The sequence below is a fragment of the Calidris pugnax genome, unplaced genomic scaffold, assembly GCF_001431845.1.
Source record: "Calidris pugnax isolate Ruff unplaced genomic scaffold, ASM143184v1 scaffold196, whole genome shotgun sequence".
In the NCBI taxonomy this organism is placed as follows: Eukaryota; Metazoa; Chordata; class Aves; order Charadriiformes; family Scolopacidae; genus Calidris; species Calidris pugnax.
In genome coordinates, this window is record NW_015091042.1 from 3,535,676 (window position 1) to 3,554,435 (window position 18,760).

The 18,760-nt window shown below is 38.6% G+C and overlaps 1 protein-coding gene across 1 annotated transcript in view; it reads right to left on the reverse strand.

The window, feature by feature from the left end:
• The window catches only part of ADK (adenosine kinase), a 296,855-nt gene that overhangs the window by 154,506 nt on the left and 123,589 nt on the right, over positions 1–18,760 (reverse strand). Inside the window, exons 5-6 of the mRNA XM_014956157.1 lie at positions 11,343–11,515; positions 6,447–6,555 (exon numbers count right to left, since the gene is read on the reverse strand). Of these exons, the coding sequence (XP_014811643.1) occupies positions 6,447–6,555; positions 11,343–11,515 (282 nt within the window). The remainder of the gene's footprint in view (positions 1–6,446; positions 6,556–11,342; positions 11,516–18,760) is intronic.

Consider the following 18,760-nt stretch of genomic DNA (forward strand, 5'->3'; position numbering starts at 1 on the left):
GAGAAAATTAAACACCCCCCGGCTTTTTTTTTTTTTTTTTTTTTTTTTTTCCCCCCTTCCCCTCTCTCCCTCTCTTTTAAATCTGTAATTCTGCCTTCTTGTTATTGCTTGCTTTGTCATTAATCGCCTCAGGAACTTGATTTCCTAGCAACAGACTCTGCCACCAAACATTTGGCTCCCGTTCAACGTTTCCCTTTGTGAAAAATGGCACTGCTATTGCCGCCTGGCTGTTGCAGCTAGACTGGCTGTGTAAGTGCTCTAATAATGCATTCTTCTAAAAAACCACCCCAAAAATCACACGATAAAAGGAGAGATGACTGAGCTTCACTAATTACCGCGCTGAAGAAGCGTAGCTGCAATTTAAAGGCTACTGGGGTAGGAGGAGAATGACAGCAAAGGAAGCGTGTACATTCTTCATATAAATAAATATAAATTAATAACATAGAGGTGAACATTTAGAAATAAATATTTTTATGCAATTAGACAGATTCTCACTAATCTTCTATTGCAGAAAAAGGAGGTGAAATCTTTCTTAAAAGTTGACGATGCATTTTTCTGTGTAAAGTACAAGGCATTCGTCTTCAAAGAATGACAACTCGAGGATCAAACTTCACGAAATATAAGAAAAAAAAGTTTCTAATTCATTTTTCCACACAAGTTACTTGAAGAAACCCTGGCAAAATTGTCTATGCCTGAGAAGTTATACCTGAAATGGTAGCACAATGCACCCTGCACACGACATACATCACGGAATGACGTAACCCATGCTGGTGCCAGTTTAGACAAAGAAATAAAGCTGGGAATTTCTGTATTTATGAACGTATTTTTTTTCCATATTTGGTTTGGAAGTCAGCAAATGGCAGCTTTGCTTCCTGGTGAGATGCAGAGTCCATCATCTCTCCACAATGAATGCATCTTACTTCAGCTAGAACTTCCAAGAAAACAGAGAAGATTCAAGATGGTGGGTTTCAGGAGGGTGATATTGTCTCAGGTCAGCAAAAAAAGGCCCCAATTAACTGTTGCTATCTGCAGCTTCTTCTTTACACTTAAGACATTCAGAATGGTGTTTTCCTGGCCATAAAACCTATTCATTATTGTGAGCAATAGTTTCACATGTCAAATGGCACACATACCATCGCCAGAGCACTATGGCAAAAGTTATCAATGCCAAAAAAAAAGCTATTGTGGAGTTATTCACATAAATGTCTTTTTTAAGGGATATTCCTGCCAGTGTCTCTGTCTCTCGTTTCCCATGATGCACACGCAGAACCAGCACATCTCAAAGCAAAAAACCTATCACAACCCACTGTAAATTATCATACTCATCATAGCAGCAAATTACAATAAAAATGCCTTCACTGAACATGCTTCTGAAAGGAGGAGACAGCACAAAAGAAATTTCACTTATACTTACATTGTTACAATAATCAACATTTTTTTTTCTCAAGCAGAATAGCCAAACCTCATGTAAAATAGTGTAGAATGTTATTTAAGCTTTGCTACACATTGCTGACATCAAGCTTATGTTTTGACAGACTCATGTTGAAACCAGATAATTCCGCCATCAAGCCCACTACACCACCACAGCATCTCTCTGCTTAGACAAGCACTTAGGCATTCAAAGAAAATAAATATAAAAATACCACATATTTGTTGAAACATAGCAGGGTGGTTGGAGCCTTAACATTTCCTTCTCCTCCAGCAGGAAGTATGTTACTTTGGGTTCATTATCATTATGTCCCAACACGTCACATTTCCTAATTGAAACTCAGCCTCAGTCCAGAATACCTGGTCTTGATCAGAACCGTCATTAACATCAAAATAAATGACACTTGTTGTTAACTTTGTAAATGTAAAAGAGATGCTGAAGGTGTGTAAATGTAATTTAATTGGGCAGTATGAGGAAATTTTATAGTTAACGTGGTACAACTGAAGGGTATCACCACGAGAAATGTCTATTACTTGTTACATGGAAGTAGGAGAAGGGAATAGTTTAAACTTTTATGGATTGTGAAATAACAGTTGCCGATACAAAGCTGACTGTAAAAGGTTATATGGCTACACTGAGAGTGAGCAACCCAAAATTCAAAATAAGCAACCCAAAAAAAGTCTTAGAGTTACAAAGAAAGAGCTTCATTGCTCCTCCAGTCTCTAGCTACGACAGGTAGCACAGGAGCTGAGGCTTTCAGGTCACCGTAATTCAAAAAGCAAAGACAAGGGATCATAATGCATAAAGTACAGTGTAAAAATGGTCCCACATCTCTTTAATGAACACAGGTAAGCGTGAGCATCAGCAACGCCGTACCTTTATGAAATGGCCAGGCAAGAAGTCTATGTAGAGACCAATGAGAGAAGCTTTTTAAGCACAGAAACTATACCCACAAAATGCAAGATCAAATACAGTCCCTAAACAACCACCTACTATTTCCCTTTGTACAGAAGAGAGACAAGCATTTTATTAAAGGAAGGTCTGTGGGTTTGGGGAGCTACTTAACTGATCCATTCTAAGCTAAGACTCAAGTTACTACAGATCGGGGACTTAACTGCCGTTTCATACGCCTAGTGAAGGCAAGTATTAAGGGGGAAAAGGGAAAAACAGAAGTACAGAAGGATCTTTCAAGAAGACATTTATTACTTCAGCACCAAGATAACAGAAGCATCAAATGACAGCGTTTCACCCACCTAATGCCTCCAACTGCAAACATTAAATGAATGCAGGTGTTGGACTGACGAACAAATTGAGTAAAGCTAAATAACCGGCAGAAATAACTGGAACAAGAGAAAACACACATCTGGGAAGCACCACACTTGTGGCAATATACAGGCAGAAAGTTAAAATTCATCTGTGTGAGCAAGCAGTATCAGTTGTCACGGAGTTAAGATTTCACAAGGTTAAGTGCAGCTTTTAATGAAGGAAAGCATTTTCCCTTTTTCCATTTTCTTCCCATTATGAAAGGACAAGTGCAAAATTCCTTACTCGCACCCAGTAACAGAGAGGTGCTAATTGGAGTCAAATGACAACTCAAATTCTCCTGAGTTTTTCTGCTCTCCTAAGTAACTCTTATCAGCAGATTATTCTATTTAATCAAAAATAAAAATACGTTTGCATTCCACGTCTTCATGAGATATGAAAATTAATAGCTATATACTGCAAGTTGCATTAAAAATGTTAAAATGTTTGTGTGCGATGTCAAAGAAAGTGAATACCAGCAACTCCTATAGATTTCAGTTGGTGCTAAAGACATTGATGATACTTAAAAAAACCAAAACCCAACCAAAACCCAAAACCCCCACAATCCAATATATGTTATAGAATTCCTAGAGATGCCTACATAAATACAGTACTACCATCAGTCTATTAAATGCCTCTGAAAACAAGACGAGCAAGGTTCCCAAATATGGAGTTTTATTACCCAAATGTGTAAGATGCAACTCTAACACGTAAAAATTCTAGAATGCAAGTCCTGACAGACAGCACGGATTCATAGAAAGAAAGAAAAAAGAATGAGAATACCACACATACAACATAACTTAAAGATTATTTTCACGTCAGGTTGTGTCCCATTCACAATTTCAGAGGCAGAATGACAATGTTTAGTGCTATCATAACTCTCAACTTATTCTGAAATAAGGGAGATGTCTGAGGAAGAGACATTTTCTAGCCCCAGTAGGAACCAAATAAAATCCCTCACAGTGAATTCTAATCAGACACCAGCAGCACAGCTAGCTGAGCCACAGCGAAATGAATATGACAGACTGGAAGATATGATGTCAGTGGTAGAAATTACTGCAAGTATGTGAATTATATCTGGAGAAGGGAAAGAAATGGCATAGAGTTTGACAGTCCATGTAATCTATCTTAAATGATATAAAGTAGAGTAATTTTCAAGGATTAAAATACACCTTTAAAGTTTACCCTCTTTGAGAAAGCTGGGGCAGCCTCTGTATTTTGCTTCTATCTGTGATTTACAGGGTCCTATTCTTTGCTAGTCTTCCTCCAATTTGTCTGCTGGATCTGATTACCAGATGGCTAAAATAAATGTATTGTGTTCATTCATGGTAACAGAAGTTGTCTTTAAAGGTTCTGTCACGGCTTCGCTATCTTTTCCTTTGTACCTACTCCTCCCTCTGTGAATTGATTAGATTTCCCAGCTAAGTTTCATCTGAGGGCCATTCTGCTGAATGCCGCATTGAAAAGCACATTATCTATTCTGGGAAGCACATACAGATGACCACAGGATATCACAGACCTGTCCTAAAGCAACAACTGCCCTACTCTGCCAAGAAAATAGATGGTTCGATCATCTCAGGACATGGATTTCCCCAACAAGTATCTGCCACGAACATACATTCTAATGCCATCCAAGAAATAGGTGACAGTTGGATAGAAAGAAGGAAATGAAAAGCAACATACTCACGGTGCAAAGCCAAGGAGGGTAACAAGACTAAAGTGAAGACAGACAACAGTAGACAAATGAATGACTCGGAGAGGTACCCTACACCGCAGGGGTGGTAATTGTTCATTGCCTGGTTTTGTTTAATCTGGTAAACCCCTACAAACCTCCAAGTGAAGGAGCTAAATGACAGAAAAGGGCACGGACACACTGCAGCGTGAGGGAACAAGTCTCTTTTCCTTCAGTGAAGTTACACAGGGAACCACCTGCCCTCTGGGGTGATGACACTGCCCCAGAACTCACTCGGATGGACCCATCCTTGTGTGCTTTGGCTACAGGTGTGAGCCCAACAGATCTCCTCCACAAATCAGATGTTTCCCTAATCTGAACTCCATTTTGCAAATATCTAATCCAATTTATTAGCGCTTCAGTGTTATTTATTTATCCATTAACATATGGGCATCTTGGGTTTTATTTTCAGTTTAGTACAGTGATTTTGTCTCTTAGTCAAAGCTTGGATGTCATAGAACTGGCATCTGAAGAACAGCTTTTAATATATATGAAAATCAGTGTAGTGAATCACCTAGTCAAAATTTAAGTGATCAAACTGGCTGAACACAGAAGAGTGGCTTTGGAACTAAAATCAGATGAAGGCTGTATCTTAAAAAACCCAAACCTAGTTTTTACCTCATGTAACATTTCCCAGTTGTCTAGAAGCATCTCCGCTAAGTTTAATTTTTCTAAATTCTATATTGGAAGCTTCATTGCTAATTATATATAAGCATGGTAAAAATTTTTAAAAACCACCTTAGTGCAGTATAGCTTTTGGTCACATTTGTTATCCTTCTTTATTTAACCTATACTCTTAGCCTTTCAATATTTTTTTAAGCCAATAGCATTAATTTGGAACAGACTGAGGTGTAATTATCAGGAAATAAAAAACTCAGAACACTTGAAAAACAGAAATAAAAAACGAGTAGACAATACACCTACGTATTTTTTTTCAACCGCAGCACAAACATATGGTCATAGCAGTGGGAGATATTTTCTTTGTATACTGAGAAGGTTATAAGTATTTTTTGACAGTTATAAAGGGGCAGTCTTGGCCATACACAAGAATCAATAACAACCATGTAAAGCCTACAGCAGTGCACACTAACAGGCTGTAGGAGACATTAACACTAGCTAAAAGAAATAACTGTATTTCCAATGAACTTGTTCCTCCTGGATAATCAATTTTTTACACTTCTTACCAGCTGTTCCCACATAGCTCAGGTAGCGGAATGGAAGCAGCTGTCATACAGAATCCATATATTACATGCATGTTATGAGGTTTTAATCTGTCATAGATGTTTTACGTTTGCTAATTTTGATCAGTCGTATCAACTCAAGAGCAAGAGGAAAACAAATTCACCACTTCTATTTAGGCAAGATGTAATCTACACAAATACACTAATCTGGCTCGATTCATTCTGGATGATAAAAAAAAGAATACTAATTGTGAATCTACAAATGCCCCATCCTCAAAACCCCTTTATTCCAGGAGTAAGATTTCATCATTAAAATCAGTTTGCCCCACCGCCCACATTCAAGAGATTTGTCACAATCATTGTTTCTGAAATATTGAGTTATAAGGTGCCGTAGTAATTACTATGGAATAAATAGCAATTAAGATTGTTCACACAAATAAGCTCAAACTGTTTGCAGTGAATAATTATGCTAATAGTGTTTTTCTACATAATTTGTGCATCCTTCACAACAATTTACTAGAAAATGTGAAATGTAAATTTGATGCACTACTACAAAAGCTCTGAAAATATGTTTAGTTCTTATTTTTTTCCCCCACTAATTTAAGAAAGCACACAACTGAAACATACTTCTACATTTGTACATTTAAATTTGAAATCAAACTACGCTGAAATTGAAGCAGCCACTTTTTTTCATTGTATTCCTACGAAATCATCCTAAACCATATGCACCAGACACGCTCATTGCTTAAACCTCACAACGTTGTAACACAAATTTTAGCAATTCAAAAGAAGCTGAACTTACTGCTATGTAATAAACTTTGGCCTTTTCCACCAACTTCCAGTTCTTCTCCAAATCAAGATGCTTTTCCTTCTTGTAGCAATTAGCAGCAGCAAGGTTGGCTACAAGAGACCTGAAAGCGATAAAAAACCAAGCATTAGATCCTCTTTAACGAATCCTACTGCAAATTTCTCACTAAGAACAAGATTTCTCAAAGATAATCAAAGATCCTCAGGAGCATCAAAACAATTAACAAAGAGCACCATAAACCACATATACTTTATTTGACCATTTCATAGTATTTAAATAGTATTTTTAAAATAATCTATTAAATACAATTTAAATTTAAACCGTTAAATAATGTATTTTAAATCCAACTACATAGTTCACATAACCTGTTGCTATTCTACTGTTCACATGCCTTCATTTCCTTAGACTCAACCTTTGTTACATTTTGTGATCAACCCTGGTCTGCATGGTCTAGTATCTGCAGATTTTCACTAAAACTCTTCCAGTACCTAACACCTAAAGGGAAGTAGCTGCTCCAGTTTATCTTCTGAAAACTATTTTCCCTCACTAGAACCAAAAAGTTGATGGATACGTATGTCTTGCCTTTCTAATTTTCCAATGAATAGTTAAATTATTTAAAAAGAGGTTTGTTTGGGTATTTTCCCCCCCTTAGGTTCATATTTTCCTTTAGCAAATGAGAAAGAGTCACATTGCTACTTTTAGATGAACTGTTAAAAAAAACTTTGGCTTCGCTGTGTATTACTGGAAAACTACCAAAAACTCATTTGTACTTCATTCTTTCCTAACAAGTTATAACACAAGCCATGGGACACAAGAACAAAAATACTTGTATTGTATTTACTTTGTACATGCAAGATATATTCTATTTGAAATCCTCCTCTTTTGCCGTTCAATACAGCCTTATGAAACACAAAACTTACTCCTAAAAACAGGTCATAAAAAGGTGGTTATACACCAGCTCTCCGCTCTGGCTACAGGACCAAGTCCTTCTGTGCAATTTTATTATGAGAATGTTTAATAACATCCAATATTTAGAGAAGGGGAGTTGGGGAAACAGACATTTCCACTCTGGCATACAGAGTTTTACATTGAATTTTCAGGATTTAATGGTCATAGGATGCATCTTTACCATTAACACATCATTGTTTTGTGACATTTGAGTACATTAGCCAGATAAATAACATGTAATTACACATACAACATAAGGCTATTGAAAAGTTTTGCCTTCTCCAACGTGCATACAAATTGATGCTGTATGTGCCATCCTTTTCCATAGAAATGCCTCTACAATCCAGAGGCAACGGGTCAGAGTGAATGGCTGACCAGCTTCTACCAAGTCATGCTTCTGCCTCCAGACTGGGTGCTATGTACAGGCCCAGGGAGGCAAGTCAACAGGGAATTCTTGAAAATTCATTCCGCTCAAAACAGCATCTTTCCACTGTTGCAACTTCCTTTTGTCCTATTCAATAAAAACCAAACAAAAGCCCCAAAGAATCTCTTATGAAGACAGAACCAAGGCTCCCTGTAAGCTTCCCGAAGCACTTGTCAGCGACAATCCCTGGAGAGTTAAACAGATCAAGTATATAAAAACTAAACCAAAAAGTTAGACCAACTTTTTCTGATTATGTCAATTATCAGAAAAATATATGTCAAAATACATAGCACAGTTCTTTGGTGTTTCACCCCAGGAATATTCTTGGGGATTATCTCTTTAATTCTAAAGCCTAAAGGCAATGAGAACTAATGTGAATTTGGAAATTTTTTTAAAAAGTAAATTATAAACAAATAGACCAAGCCTGTGTAGCAGTAAGAGGGCAAGAAGTTTCATTCTTGATGAATATTATCATTTCAATGACAAGAAATCCACCAGAGACCCAAGTAAATCCAAGAAAGACATGTGCATACCATGGTCATTTGCTATAAACCAAACTTCTAAAGCAAATTCAATCTTTCAGTTTTGGCAAACCCTAAATATCCAAACAAGGACCTAGCTGGAAAAATCCTGCCTGTCTGCGTATGTCGCTAAGTGAAAAGCACTCATGTTCCAGAAAACTAAGCAAAGACTCTCTCTACGTTTCCTTTCACTTACCACATGCCCCTGAAACCGTAAACCTCGCTCTCTGAGGCCACATGCAACTGCAGAGATGCTCTGCACATGGCGCCTAATAAAAGATGGTTACACTGAAGACAAAGCACCGAGCTTTTCCAAATTAAAACTCCAAGTCTAACAGCACCACGTTCAACATGTGGTATGCAGAGAAGGTAGATGTTTTTTCAATGAAATGCTGCAATTGGAGACAGCCAGAGTGCTTCAAATCCAACAGCTTAACGGGGACTCTGTGCACGTGGGGATTTCTGAGCGGAATGCACAAATCAAAGTCGCGGATTATGCCGGAGTGTAGGTGCTACTTTAGAGCTTAATCATGTGTTAGGATTTTCTTGAAAAGCTCTGAGAAAACAAAGTGTATTAGTATTGCTAAGCTAAAGACTTCTGTGTGGCAATCATGAATTAGCTCCGAACCCTTTCCTGCAAAAAGCTAGACAGACTTAGCAGAAACAAGAAACATTCACATCAGGGCACCTGGAACCTAAATACACACAGTCACTTACTGGGCAAACCAGGAGTGCCATCAGCCAGCTCCTCCAAAGGAGACAAGAAAGCCCAATTACCCGAAGGAGGAAGTCTACACGTATCTCAATTGAGACAAGAGATTAGTCAATAAATAGAGTTATCAACTGGGGCCAGGTTGAAGTGATCCTTACAAATATAGAAAATGCTGAAAACCAAGAAACAATCGGAGGGTAATTAAAGATTGAGAATAAACTTGCTCTCACTAGAAGAGAAGGGGTTGCACAAGAAAGCCTTTAGCAGCAACCATCAGCTGTTTTTTTTTCCTATCTCCTGAGCAGGGAAGTCAATCTCTGGAACTTGCTGCACACTCTCAAGCCACTGAGATGAAGCCACTGTCTCTAGTTTTTACGCAAACATGTGATATAAAGAGAGAAATGTAGTTAGCAAACCAAAAATACTGCTTAGTAAGTTGAAGAAGTACTTGCAAACATTTTTATGAATAAATTCACCTAAACACTCAAATTCCATTGAGATGCATGGCAAAAGATGCACATATTTTTCCTGAATTCATGATGTATGTCTATTGACAGTCTTGACTTCAGTTTCCCATCATGTCATCTAGGAAACGGTGGTTGCTACAGGACGCGTACACGGACACTATGTGACTGGAGAGAGAGAAAGAACGTCATCTAGGAAACAGTGGTTGCTACAGGACACTATGTGACTGGAGAGAGAGAAAGAATCACAGAGCAAACATCTTTATTGCTTATCTTCTCTTTGAAAAACTGAATATGGATCCTGGAGATGAAAGGGGAAGTCTGTAGACTTAATTAATGTCAAAACTCCAGATGAAGATGAATGGACTTCCTTCCTCCACTGAGTACGTACATTCATTCCTGAGAGTAAGACATTATGTATGACATTCAATTGGGAGGGACAGGCTGATCAGCTGGAGGACAGGGCTGTCTGTCATCCAGTAGATCTTCAAGAGCCTGGAGAATTGGCCTGGCTGAACACTTGAAGGCAAATGCAAAGTCATGCAACTAGGATGGAATAACTCCCATGCGACAGTATAGGCTGAATGTTGGGGTGCAACACAGCTTTGCAGAAGAGGACCTGGATGTGCTGGTGGACCAAGCTTGGAACATAAGTCAGCAGTGCACCCACACAGAGAAGCTTAATCACATTCTGGCCTATATAAGCAAACATGCAGCCAGCAGGACAAAGGAATTATATATACTCAGAACAGAGGAGAACCTGTAACGGAAAGATTAAAGCTGGACACAGAACTCCAGATGAGGTCTGGACACCAGAACAGAGGTTCTCCTGGTCTCCAGACCTCATCTGGAGTACTGTGTCCAGCTTTGAGCTTTCTATTCCAAGAAAGACACTGACATAATGCAGTGAGTCCAGCAGTAGGTCATCAAGATTAATAAGGGGCTACAATACTTAACAGATGAAGAAAGGCTTGGCTGAGCCTTAAGAAGAGGTATCTAAGGGGAGACCTTCCTACTGTCTTCAAATATCTAATGAAAGTTTACAGACAAGATAGAGGCAAACTATTCGTGGACACAAGAAGGAACAGAGACAAGCTGGAAAAAGGAAAATTACGGAATGCTCTGAAACCAAACAAAATACCACAAAGGTGATTGTTCATAGTCTACAAACATAAAGTTTGAACAGAGTTCTGGAGAAGTGGGTTTTTTATATAGCAAAGATCATGTGAAAAAAAGTAGCAAATGAAAACATGAAAGACAAAATTCAGATGAAATTGTTAAGGTGTAGACATACAGAATTACAGTTATTTGACAAACTTCTGAACAACAGCAAAAACAACTGCTTTTTTCTCCCTCTTGTATAAAATCAAATTAACCCTTTCAAATCAGGCTATATGCTGACACCTCTCCTCCTAAAACTCATTATTAGCTGAAGTATATTCCTCGTTTGCCAATCAACTACATGCCTTCCATGCCAATCAGCTTTCATATAGGCTGTACACGCATACTTGATAACCAACGTTTGTCTCCTACATATTTTCTCTCTCCAGAGCAACTGGAAGCTATAAAGTTCAGAAACAAGTTCTACATTATTATCTTACACTTTTCTGCCATGATACAACTGCTGTTCTCTAAAAGTGTACTAATACCACCCAGCCCCAAACCACGAGCCGGGCAGCCCTGTGTTGTCTCAAACTGGTGCTAATACTTCCTTTATCATTCAAAACACAATTTTTCAGGGCGAAATATTGCAAACAAATTAGGCTCCACACACTATGCCACCTGCACTTATATCTTAGGAAAATACGGAAGGCCCCTGACCTGTTATCGCTAGTGATGCAGGCGGCACAGGTTCCTGTCGGTTCTTCACTCTGCTCGTAGTAATGGGCATCCACATGGGCTTCCTCAGCCTTCTTCTTTAAGATCTCTCCAAACTTATCTTTGCCAATGCACCCAAAGAACGTTGCAGCTTTGTAAGGGCTCTGAATCATCCACTGCAAATTGACAGGAAAAATAAAAACAAGAAAGAAATACAAATTTAGCATGCCTGGTATATATATATATATTTTTTTTTTTTGTTTGCCATTTTTTTTCTCTCCACTTGCCATATTTAATTCTGTGCCTACAAAGCACTGTGAAACAGAGAACACTTCTGTGCCTGAACTAAAAAACATCTGGTACATCAAGGGAGGGAAGGTCAAAGAATAAAAAATTTACTCCTAATGATCCCAATGACTGTTTAATAAGTAATATAAAATTTAAATACATGCAGTTCACTATCAAATAAAGTAGGTTACTAGGTTTTTACAAGGTATTTCAAAAGAAGTTCCCTTGCTCAAAGGAGATGCCCCTACACTTACATTTAATCAAGCAACTATGGTATCTTTAAAAAAAAAAATTGTAGAAAAGACAAAAGAAACAAAAAAAACCCTCAACAAAAACCAGACAGATAGCACATAAGGAAAACAATACATTTGAGAAACACAAGAAGAAATATTGTGCAACATACACGATATATAAAAAACTAAATGGTACTGAAAACAACCATTTGTGTCTACCATTTAATTATATGCAAAAAAGCAAATGCTCCCCATTTACATTGTTAAACCACGCATGAAAATATCTATCTCCAACTTTATTAAGAGCAGTTCTGTCACTCGAATTGTAAAGAAAGAGCGTGGCTGCACAGTGTTGCCAAGGTGCCAGGTTATTTCACAAAGCTCCTCTTTTATTCATACAAAGTGTGTATCATTCAACTGTAAATGTAACTCCATTTTGCACTAAGTTAAAAAATAGCATTTAGCAGCAACATAAAATCAAGAGTGAACTAAAAAAAATAAATGTTAAGAAACAATCATAGGCCCTACTCTGCTGGTGGTGAGTCAACCAACTGAAGTCATTATAATTCCCTCTAATTACAGTCAGAAAGCTTATCCACTCAATCTATAGTAGGAATTAAAGGCTACATCAATTTACTGCTATACTAAAACCCTACTTATAATTGTTTCCTAATCAAGATTTAAATAAACGATAATGTCTCCATTAGAAAGCAGCATTAGTGGTAGCTGTGGGTTGTAGAAAGGTCAAGTAACTGAGTTGCAAATACATGCTTAGTCACATCTTTATTACTTCCAGCTTCAGAGGAGGGGGAAAAAAAAAGAAAGAAGAAAAAAGTCTTTAGTCATGTAAAAGTCTTCATTAATAAGGCAAAGGTGGATAAAAGTTGCAAGGCCTCTTTCCTGCAGCAATTAAAGGTATATAAAGTATAAGGACAAAAAAAAAATAATTGTGTCATCAGCTGTTCAATCTCTCATTCATGAAACGCACACTGCATATGCTCTGCTCATCCATTCCACATCACTCTAAATTAATATAAATTAAGAAAGCCCCTAACAAGAGAATTATCTGATATCCTTGAATCTTACACACATTTGCACAGTGTTCATTTTGGATGTCTTAGGAACAGTAATCTTTTCTATTTGGAGGTATGGTTAACTGGAACAGATTATTTAACAAGACTAAAGACACTGTGACCTGCCATAAGCAAATACGGAACCAATTTCCACACTGGTAAGAACAGAAACACCTGAAGCCTCATGTCCCATGTCAAAAAGCACGTCCTACTCTGACAAACTGCAGGAATTAATAGAGATCACTATGAACAGCATTTATCCAAGCATCAGACCCCAATAGTTCTCCAAAAAACCATAAGACGTCAAACTGCAGCTTAGGCTTACAACATATGACATAACTTTTCCACCCTTTATGCATGAAGTCTGACAACATTTGGAGCAGTAGTAAGTAATATTTCCTATACATCTCTGAAAAAAAGAATTTCTGTTCAAGTATCACAGTTTTGGCTATTGGCAGCAGCTCAGTTGGAATTCAGATGTGATATATGCCATATATAACTAGCACAATCCTTACTTTAAATATAAGCAAAATTACTCTTGAGAACCAGAAGTCACAACCTAGGATTTCTTGAGATGAACCTCTGTACATTGTGCAGACCATTTCTTCCAGAAGCAGTGGTTCTGCTCATACTCATCATTACCTGAAACACAGGTGTTGTATTGGTGGGGGAATATTCCCACTCTATAGATATTATTTTCATTTGAACATCTGACCTAAGCTAAGCAACAGTGAGGAAGATGGAAAAGTACTTCAGCAGTGTTTCTGGAAAGATCCTTTCATCACAGATCTCCAGTTACAAATACTCCCAGCTTCTTGGAATTCCCCCACGATAACGGCGCTGAGGTGTTGGTAGCTGCACAACTCCTCCAAACTGTTCCTCCTTTCCTCAGCTAAAAAGGCTACATATTAGTAAAGGCAAAAACCAGACAACACATCACAAACTTGATGAAAGCGAGCTACAGAAATCTCTCTGTGGTATCCCATTGAAGTTGCACGGAGTGGGATGAGTCACAGCAGGCATTTTTTGCATACGTGTGAAAAAAAAACCAAAAAAACAAGAAAAGAGACAAAATAACATCTTCAAGATGTGAAAAAAAAACCACAAGAAAAGAGACAAAATAACATCTTCAAGGTAGACTCCAGAGCACTTTTTAAAAAAATTGACCCTGGATTGGAGTTTAATTTTGAACAACCTGTTATGGAAATAACAGGCTTCTATGGGCTACTTCACACACTGTTGTTATTAGCAACGTTTTGGATTAAATACTCTAAATGGGAATGCGGGTCAGTCAGCACAAGACATTTAGCACCATGAAAACAGCAGCATTTCTACCCAATAGCAAAGGAGGGCCAGTAACAAACTGCACACGCTGATGCCAGGTATACGGTTATATAAACTGCAAATTCATTTTATAGATTTTTGTGGAATACAAGATTTAATTGAATGAAAAAGACTCTAGACAGAAACGGAAAATGACCCAGCTCAGCAGGCACTAGCATAATGAGTTAATTATCTAGGGTTTGGCTGGGCAGCGAGGCAGCTATTAACTAACTGCAGTGACAGCCTGGTCAGGAGAGGTTGGCAACTGGCCACACCACGAATCCTCACCGTCACCCAAGGGAACGCGAGGCTGCTAACGGCCCAAAGACAGAAGTGTCAAAAGTAAGAACTTATCATGAAGGAACAAGACAGCCTCAGGAGAGGGACACCACAAAGGAAACTCAAAATTGAGAGCGGTTTATGAAATCTAATGTGTTTTTCCATCCTAAAGTTTTCTTCTGTCAACGCAGCTTAGACATCAGGTACACGCAAGGACAGGTCCTGACCTTCTCAGTTAGCATGAGCATCCGTGACAGAGCAAGGAGCACGGGAGATAGAATACCTTTCAGATGTTCGCTTGAGTTAAATGCAAGCCGAGTGCAATCTGTTTTTGTTTTATACATCCTGGTCAACCAAAAGCAAATATTAACTTTTTTCATTTTTAAAATTTATTTCTCGCCTTTAGCATAACTCTGTATTAAAATTAGGCTGATTTTAAAATAAGCATCATCTAATACCGGATTACCCTATCCATACAGGAACATTATTCCTTGTGATCAAACCCTGAAGCCAGCACTTCCAAGAGGCCAGCACCCTGTCAGCTCAAGAATACCCTCGAGAGGGACAGAAGGTTTCCCTCCTCATTTTCACAAGGCTAACTTGGGCTCACAGTAGTAGGAGTATTTGTTCAAGCGTTTTTTTCATGATCAGAGTTAACAGGGTGAACTCTTTGGGATGCTTTAGCTATCAGAGAAGTGTAAGAACCTCTGTGTTCCAGGGAGTAGGTGGCAATTGCAGAGAACAGCATCGTCTTTTCTTGCAAGATGCTGAGATGCCCACAAGACTGGGTAACAAGTAAAACTTCTGAAGACTCAATTGTGACTTTGTGAGACTGCTTGGAGTTAACTACATCCCACTCTTTCACATCCTCAGACTTGAGGATGTGCTACACCTATCTCCCACTTCTGTCTGATTAGAAAACGGCTTTGGGAACAACCTTTCCTCGGAGTTACAGCAGCACTTCTAGAAGCACTTCTTCCAACACTAGAAGGGACTTGACTTTGATTGGCTACTCAATGCTGTCTTTTGAGAACAGTATTTGAGATAAGATGACAGAGTTACCTGAATGGTCCCTTACACCCAAAAAATAAAAAAATGCCCCTTCATACTACGTGAAAGAAAATCACAGAATTAAAGAAAGAAAGGCAGAGAACCCACTTCTTTGATTTGTATTTCCCAGGCTTCCCCTACTTGGCTCGAGAATGCCATACTTCTGCCACAGGGGCAGAGTCCAATACCCCATATGCCAGCACTTGATCTGCATTTAAAGGTTTTCTTTGCTGTTCCTGCAAAGTTCACTGGAGAGAAGGACCTCTACTTGAAAGGCAAAAAGCAGTAAAACTTAACAGTTGATCTCATGTACCTCTCTACCTCCAGTTGCAAAGATACTTCCAATGCCAAAAGGAGAGTTTGTTACTGCTGGGTCTCGGTATATAATCCCACCAGACTTAAAAAGAAACATCATACTGGTGAAGCTTAAGACAGCTTTACAGCCCTCTGACTAAAACAAAGATCCTTCAGAAATGATTTCATTTTACTCCAATGCTACTCTTTGTTGTAAGTGCCACTGTTAACTGGACAACATCGGTAATCGGAACAAGGAGGCTGATGAAGATGCTCACTCTCAGTCCCACATTGTTCTCCATCCCAAGTCCTTGGCTCCTGAATTCTTTTAGAGAGCTACAGCCAGTAGCACATTTCCACATCTGTCAGTCATCTTAAACTAACAATGTCAAAGCACAGGAAGCTTTGCTTAGACTGACATACCTTCTGCACATCGGAGTTTTCAGCTGCAGACTTGAATCCTAAATGCTTAGGAACTGACAACACAACAGGAAGCATTATGCCCCTTCACAGTGAAGGATCTTCAAAACTCATTAACACTGAATACAGACATCTGAAGTGCATCTGAAGTGCGTTATTTGAAGCTGGACTCTTCTCTGCATGATCTGTCAAATCTGATCTTATTTTAAATTGCAGCTCACAGAGAAGAGGACTCCAAAGACCTAAATTTAGCTAAGACTTAACATGCTTGCTAAAATCTAAACTAAATAATGTTAGCAACTACTTATGAAGCAGTCTTTTTAGTAAATCAGAACAGAAAAGGCTTCTTTTTATGCAGTGCTATTTGGAGTATCTCTTATTTTTATATTCTGAATTTTAGAATGAGTCCATACACTTTTCAGAAGGTTTCTCCAGTCTGTTGTACCCCTAGGACATGTCCTGTCACCAATTATATACACACTCCATTAAAAAGTTCTTACGAATATTTTGGGGAATATTTTAGCTGCCAGAAGAGAATAAATCACACCTCATCTTAGAAAACCAGATAAATTGAGAAAAAGTGTGATTAAACCCCAAATCTTTATATATATCTTAAAAACACAAATCCTGACAATATGTGAAACAATTCTAAAAAAAAAAAAAAAAAAAAAAAAAAAAAAAACACGTTTCCAAAACAACCTAGGATTTCTTGAGATGAACCTCTGTACATTGTGCAGACCATTTCTTCCAGAAGCAGTGGTTCTGCTCATACTCATCATTACCTGAAACACAGGTGTTGTATTGGTGGGGGAATATTCCCACTCTATAGATATTATTTTCATTTGAACATCTGACCTAAGCTAAGCAACAGTGAGGAAGATGGAAAAGTACTTCAGCAGTGTTTCTGGAAAGATCCTTTCATCACAGATCTCCAGTTACAAATACTCCCAGCTTCTTGGAATTCCCCCACGATAACGGCGCTGAGGTGTTGGTAGCTGCACAACTCCTCCAAACTGTTCCTCCTTTCCTCAGCTAAAAAGGCTACATATTAGTAAAGGCAAAAACCAGACAACACATCACAAACTTGATGAAAGCGAGCTACAGAAATCTCTCTGTGGTATCCCATTGAAGTTGCACGGAGTGGGATGAGTCACAGCAGGCATTTTTTGCATACATGTGAAAAAAAAACCACAAGAAAAGAGACAAAATAACATCTTCAAGGTAGACTCCAGAGCACTTTTTAAAAAAATTGACCCTGGATTGGAGTTTAATTTTGAACAACCTGTTATGGAAATAACAGGCTTCTATGGGCTACTTCACACACTGTTGTTATTAGCAACGTTTTGGATTAAATACTCTAAATGGGAATGCGGGTCAGTCAGCACAAGACATTTAGCACCATGAAAACAGCAGCATTTCTACCCAATAGCAAAGGAGGGCCAGTAACAAACTGCACACGCTGATGCCAGGTATACGGTTATATAAACTGCAAATTCATTTTATAGATTTTTGTGGAATACAAGATTTAATTGAATGAAAAAGACTCTAGACAGAAACGGAAAATGACCCAGCTCAGCAGGCACTAGCATAATGAGTTAATTATCTAGGGTTTGGCTGGGCAGCGAGGCAGCTATTAACTAACTGCAGTGACAGCCTGGTCAGGAGAGGTTGGCAACTGGCCACACCACGAATCCTCACCGTCACCCAAGGGAACGCGAGGCTGCTAACGGCCCAAAGACAGAAGTGTCAAAAGTAAGAACTTATCATGAAGGAACAAGACAGCCTCAGGAGAGGGACACCACAAAGGAAACTCAAAATTGAGAGCGGTTTATGAAATCTAATGTGTTTTTCCATCCTAAAGTTTTCTTCTGTCAACGCAGCTTAGACATCAGGTACACGCAAGGACAGGTCCTGACCTTCTCAGTTAGCATGAGCATCCGTGACAGAGCAAGGAGCACGGGAAATAGAATACCTTTCAGATGTTCGCTTGAGTTAAATGCAAGCCGAGTGCAATCTGTTTTTGTTTTATACATCCTGGTCAACCAAAAGCAAATATTAACTTTTTTCATTTTTAAAATTTATTTCTCGCCTTTAGCATAACTCTGTATTAAAATTAGGCTGATTTTAAAATAAGCATCATCTAATACCGGATTACCCTATCCATACAGGAACATTATTCCTTGTGATCAAACCCTGAAGCCAGCACTTCCAAGAGGCCAGCACCCTGTCAGCTCAAGAATACCCTCGAGAGGGACAGAAGGTTTCCCTCCTCATTTTCACAAGGCTAACTTGGGCTCACAGTAGTAGGAGTATTTGTTCAAGCGTTTTTTTCATGATCAGAGTTAACAGGGTGAACTCTTTGGGATGCTTTAGCTATCAGAGAAGTGTAAGAACCTCTGTGTTCCAGGGAGTAGGTGGCAATTGCAGAGAACAGCATCGTCTTTTCTTGCAAGATGCTGAG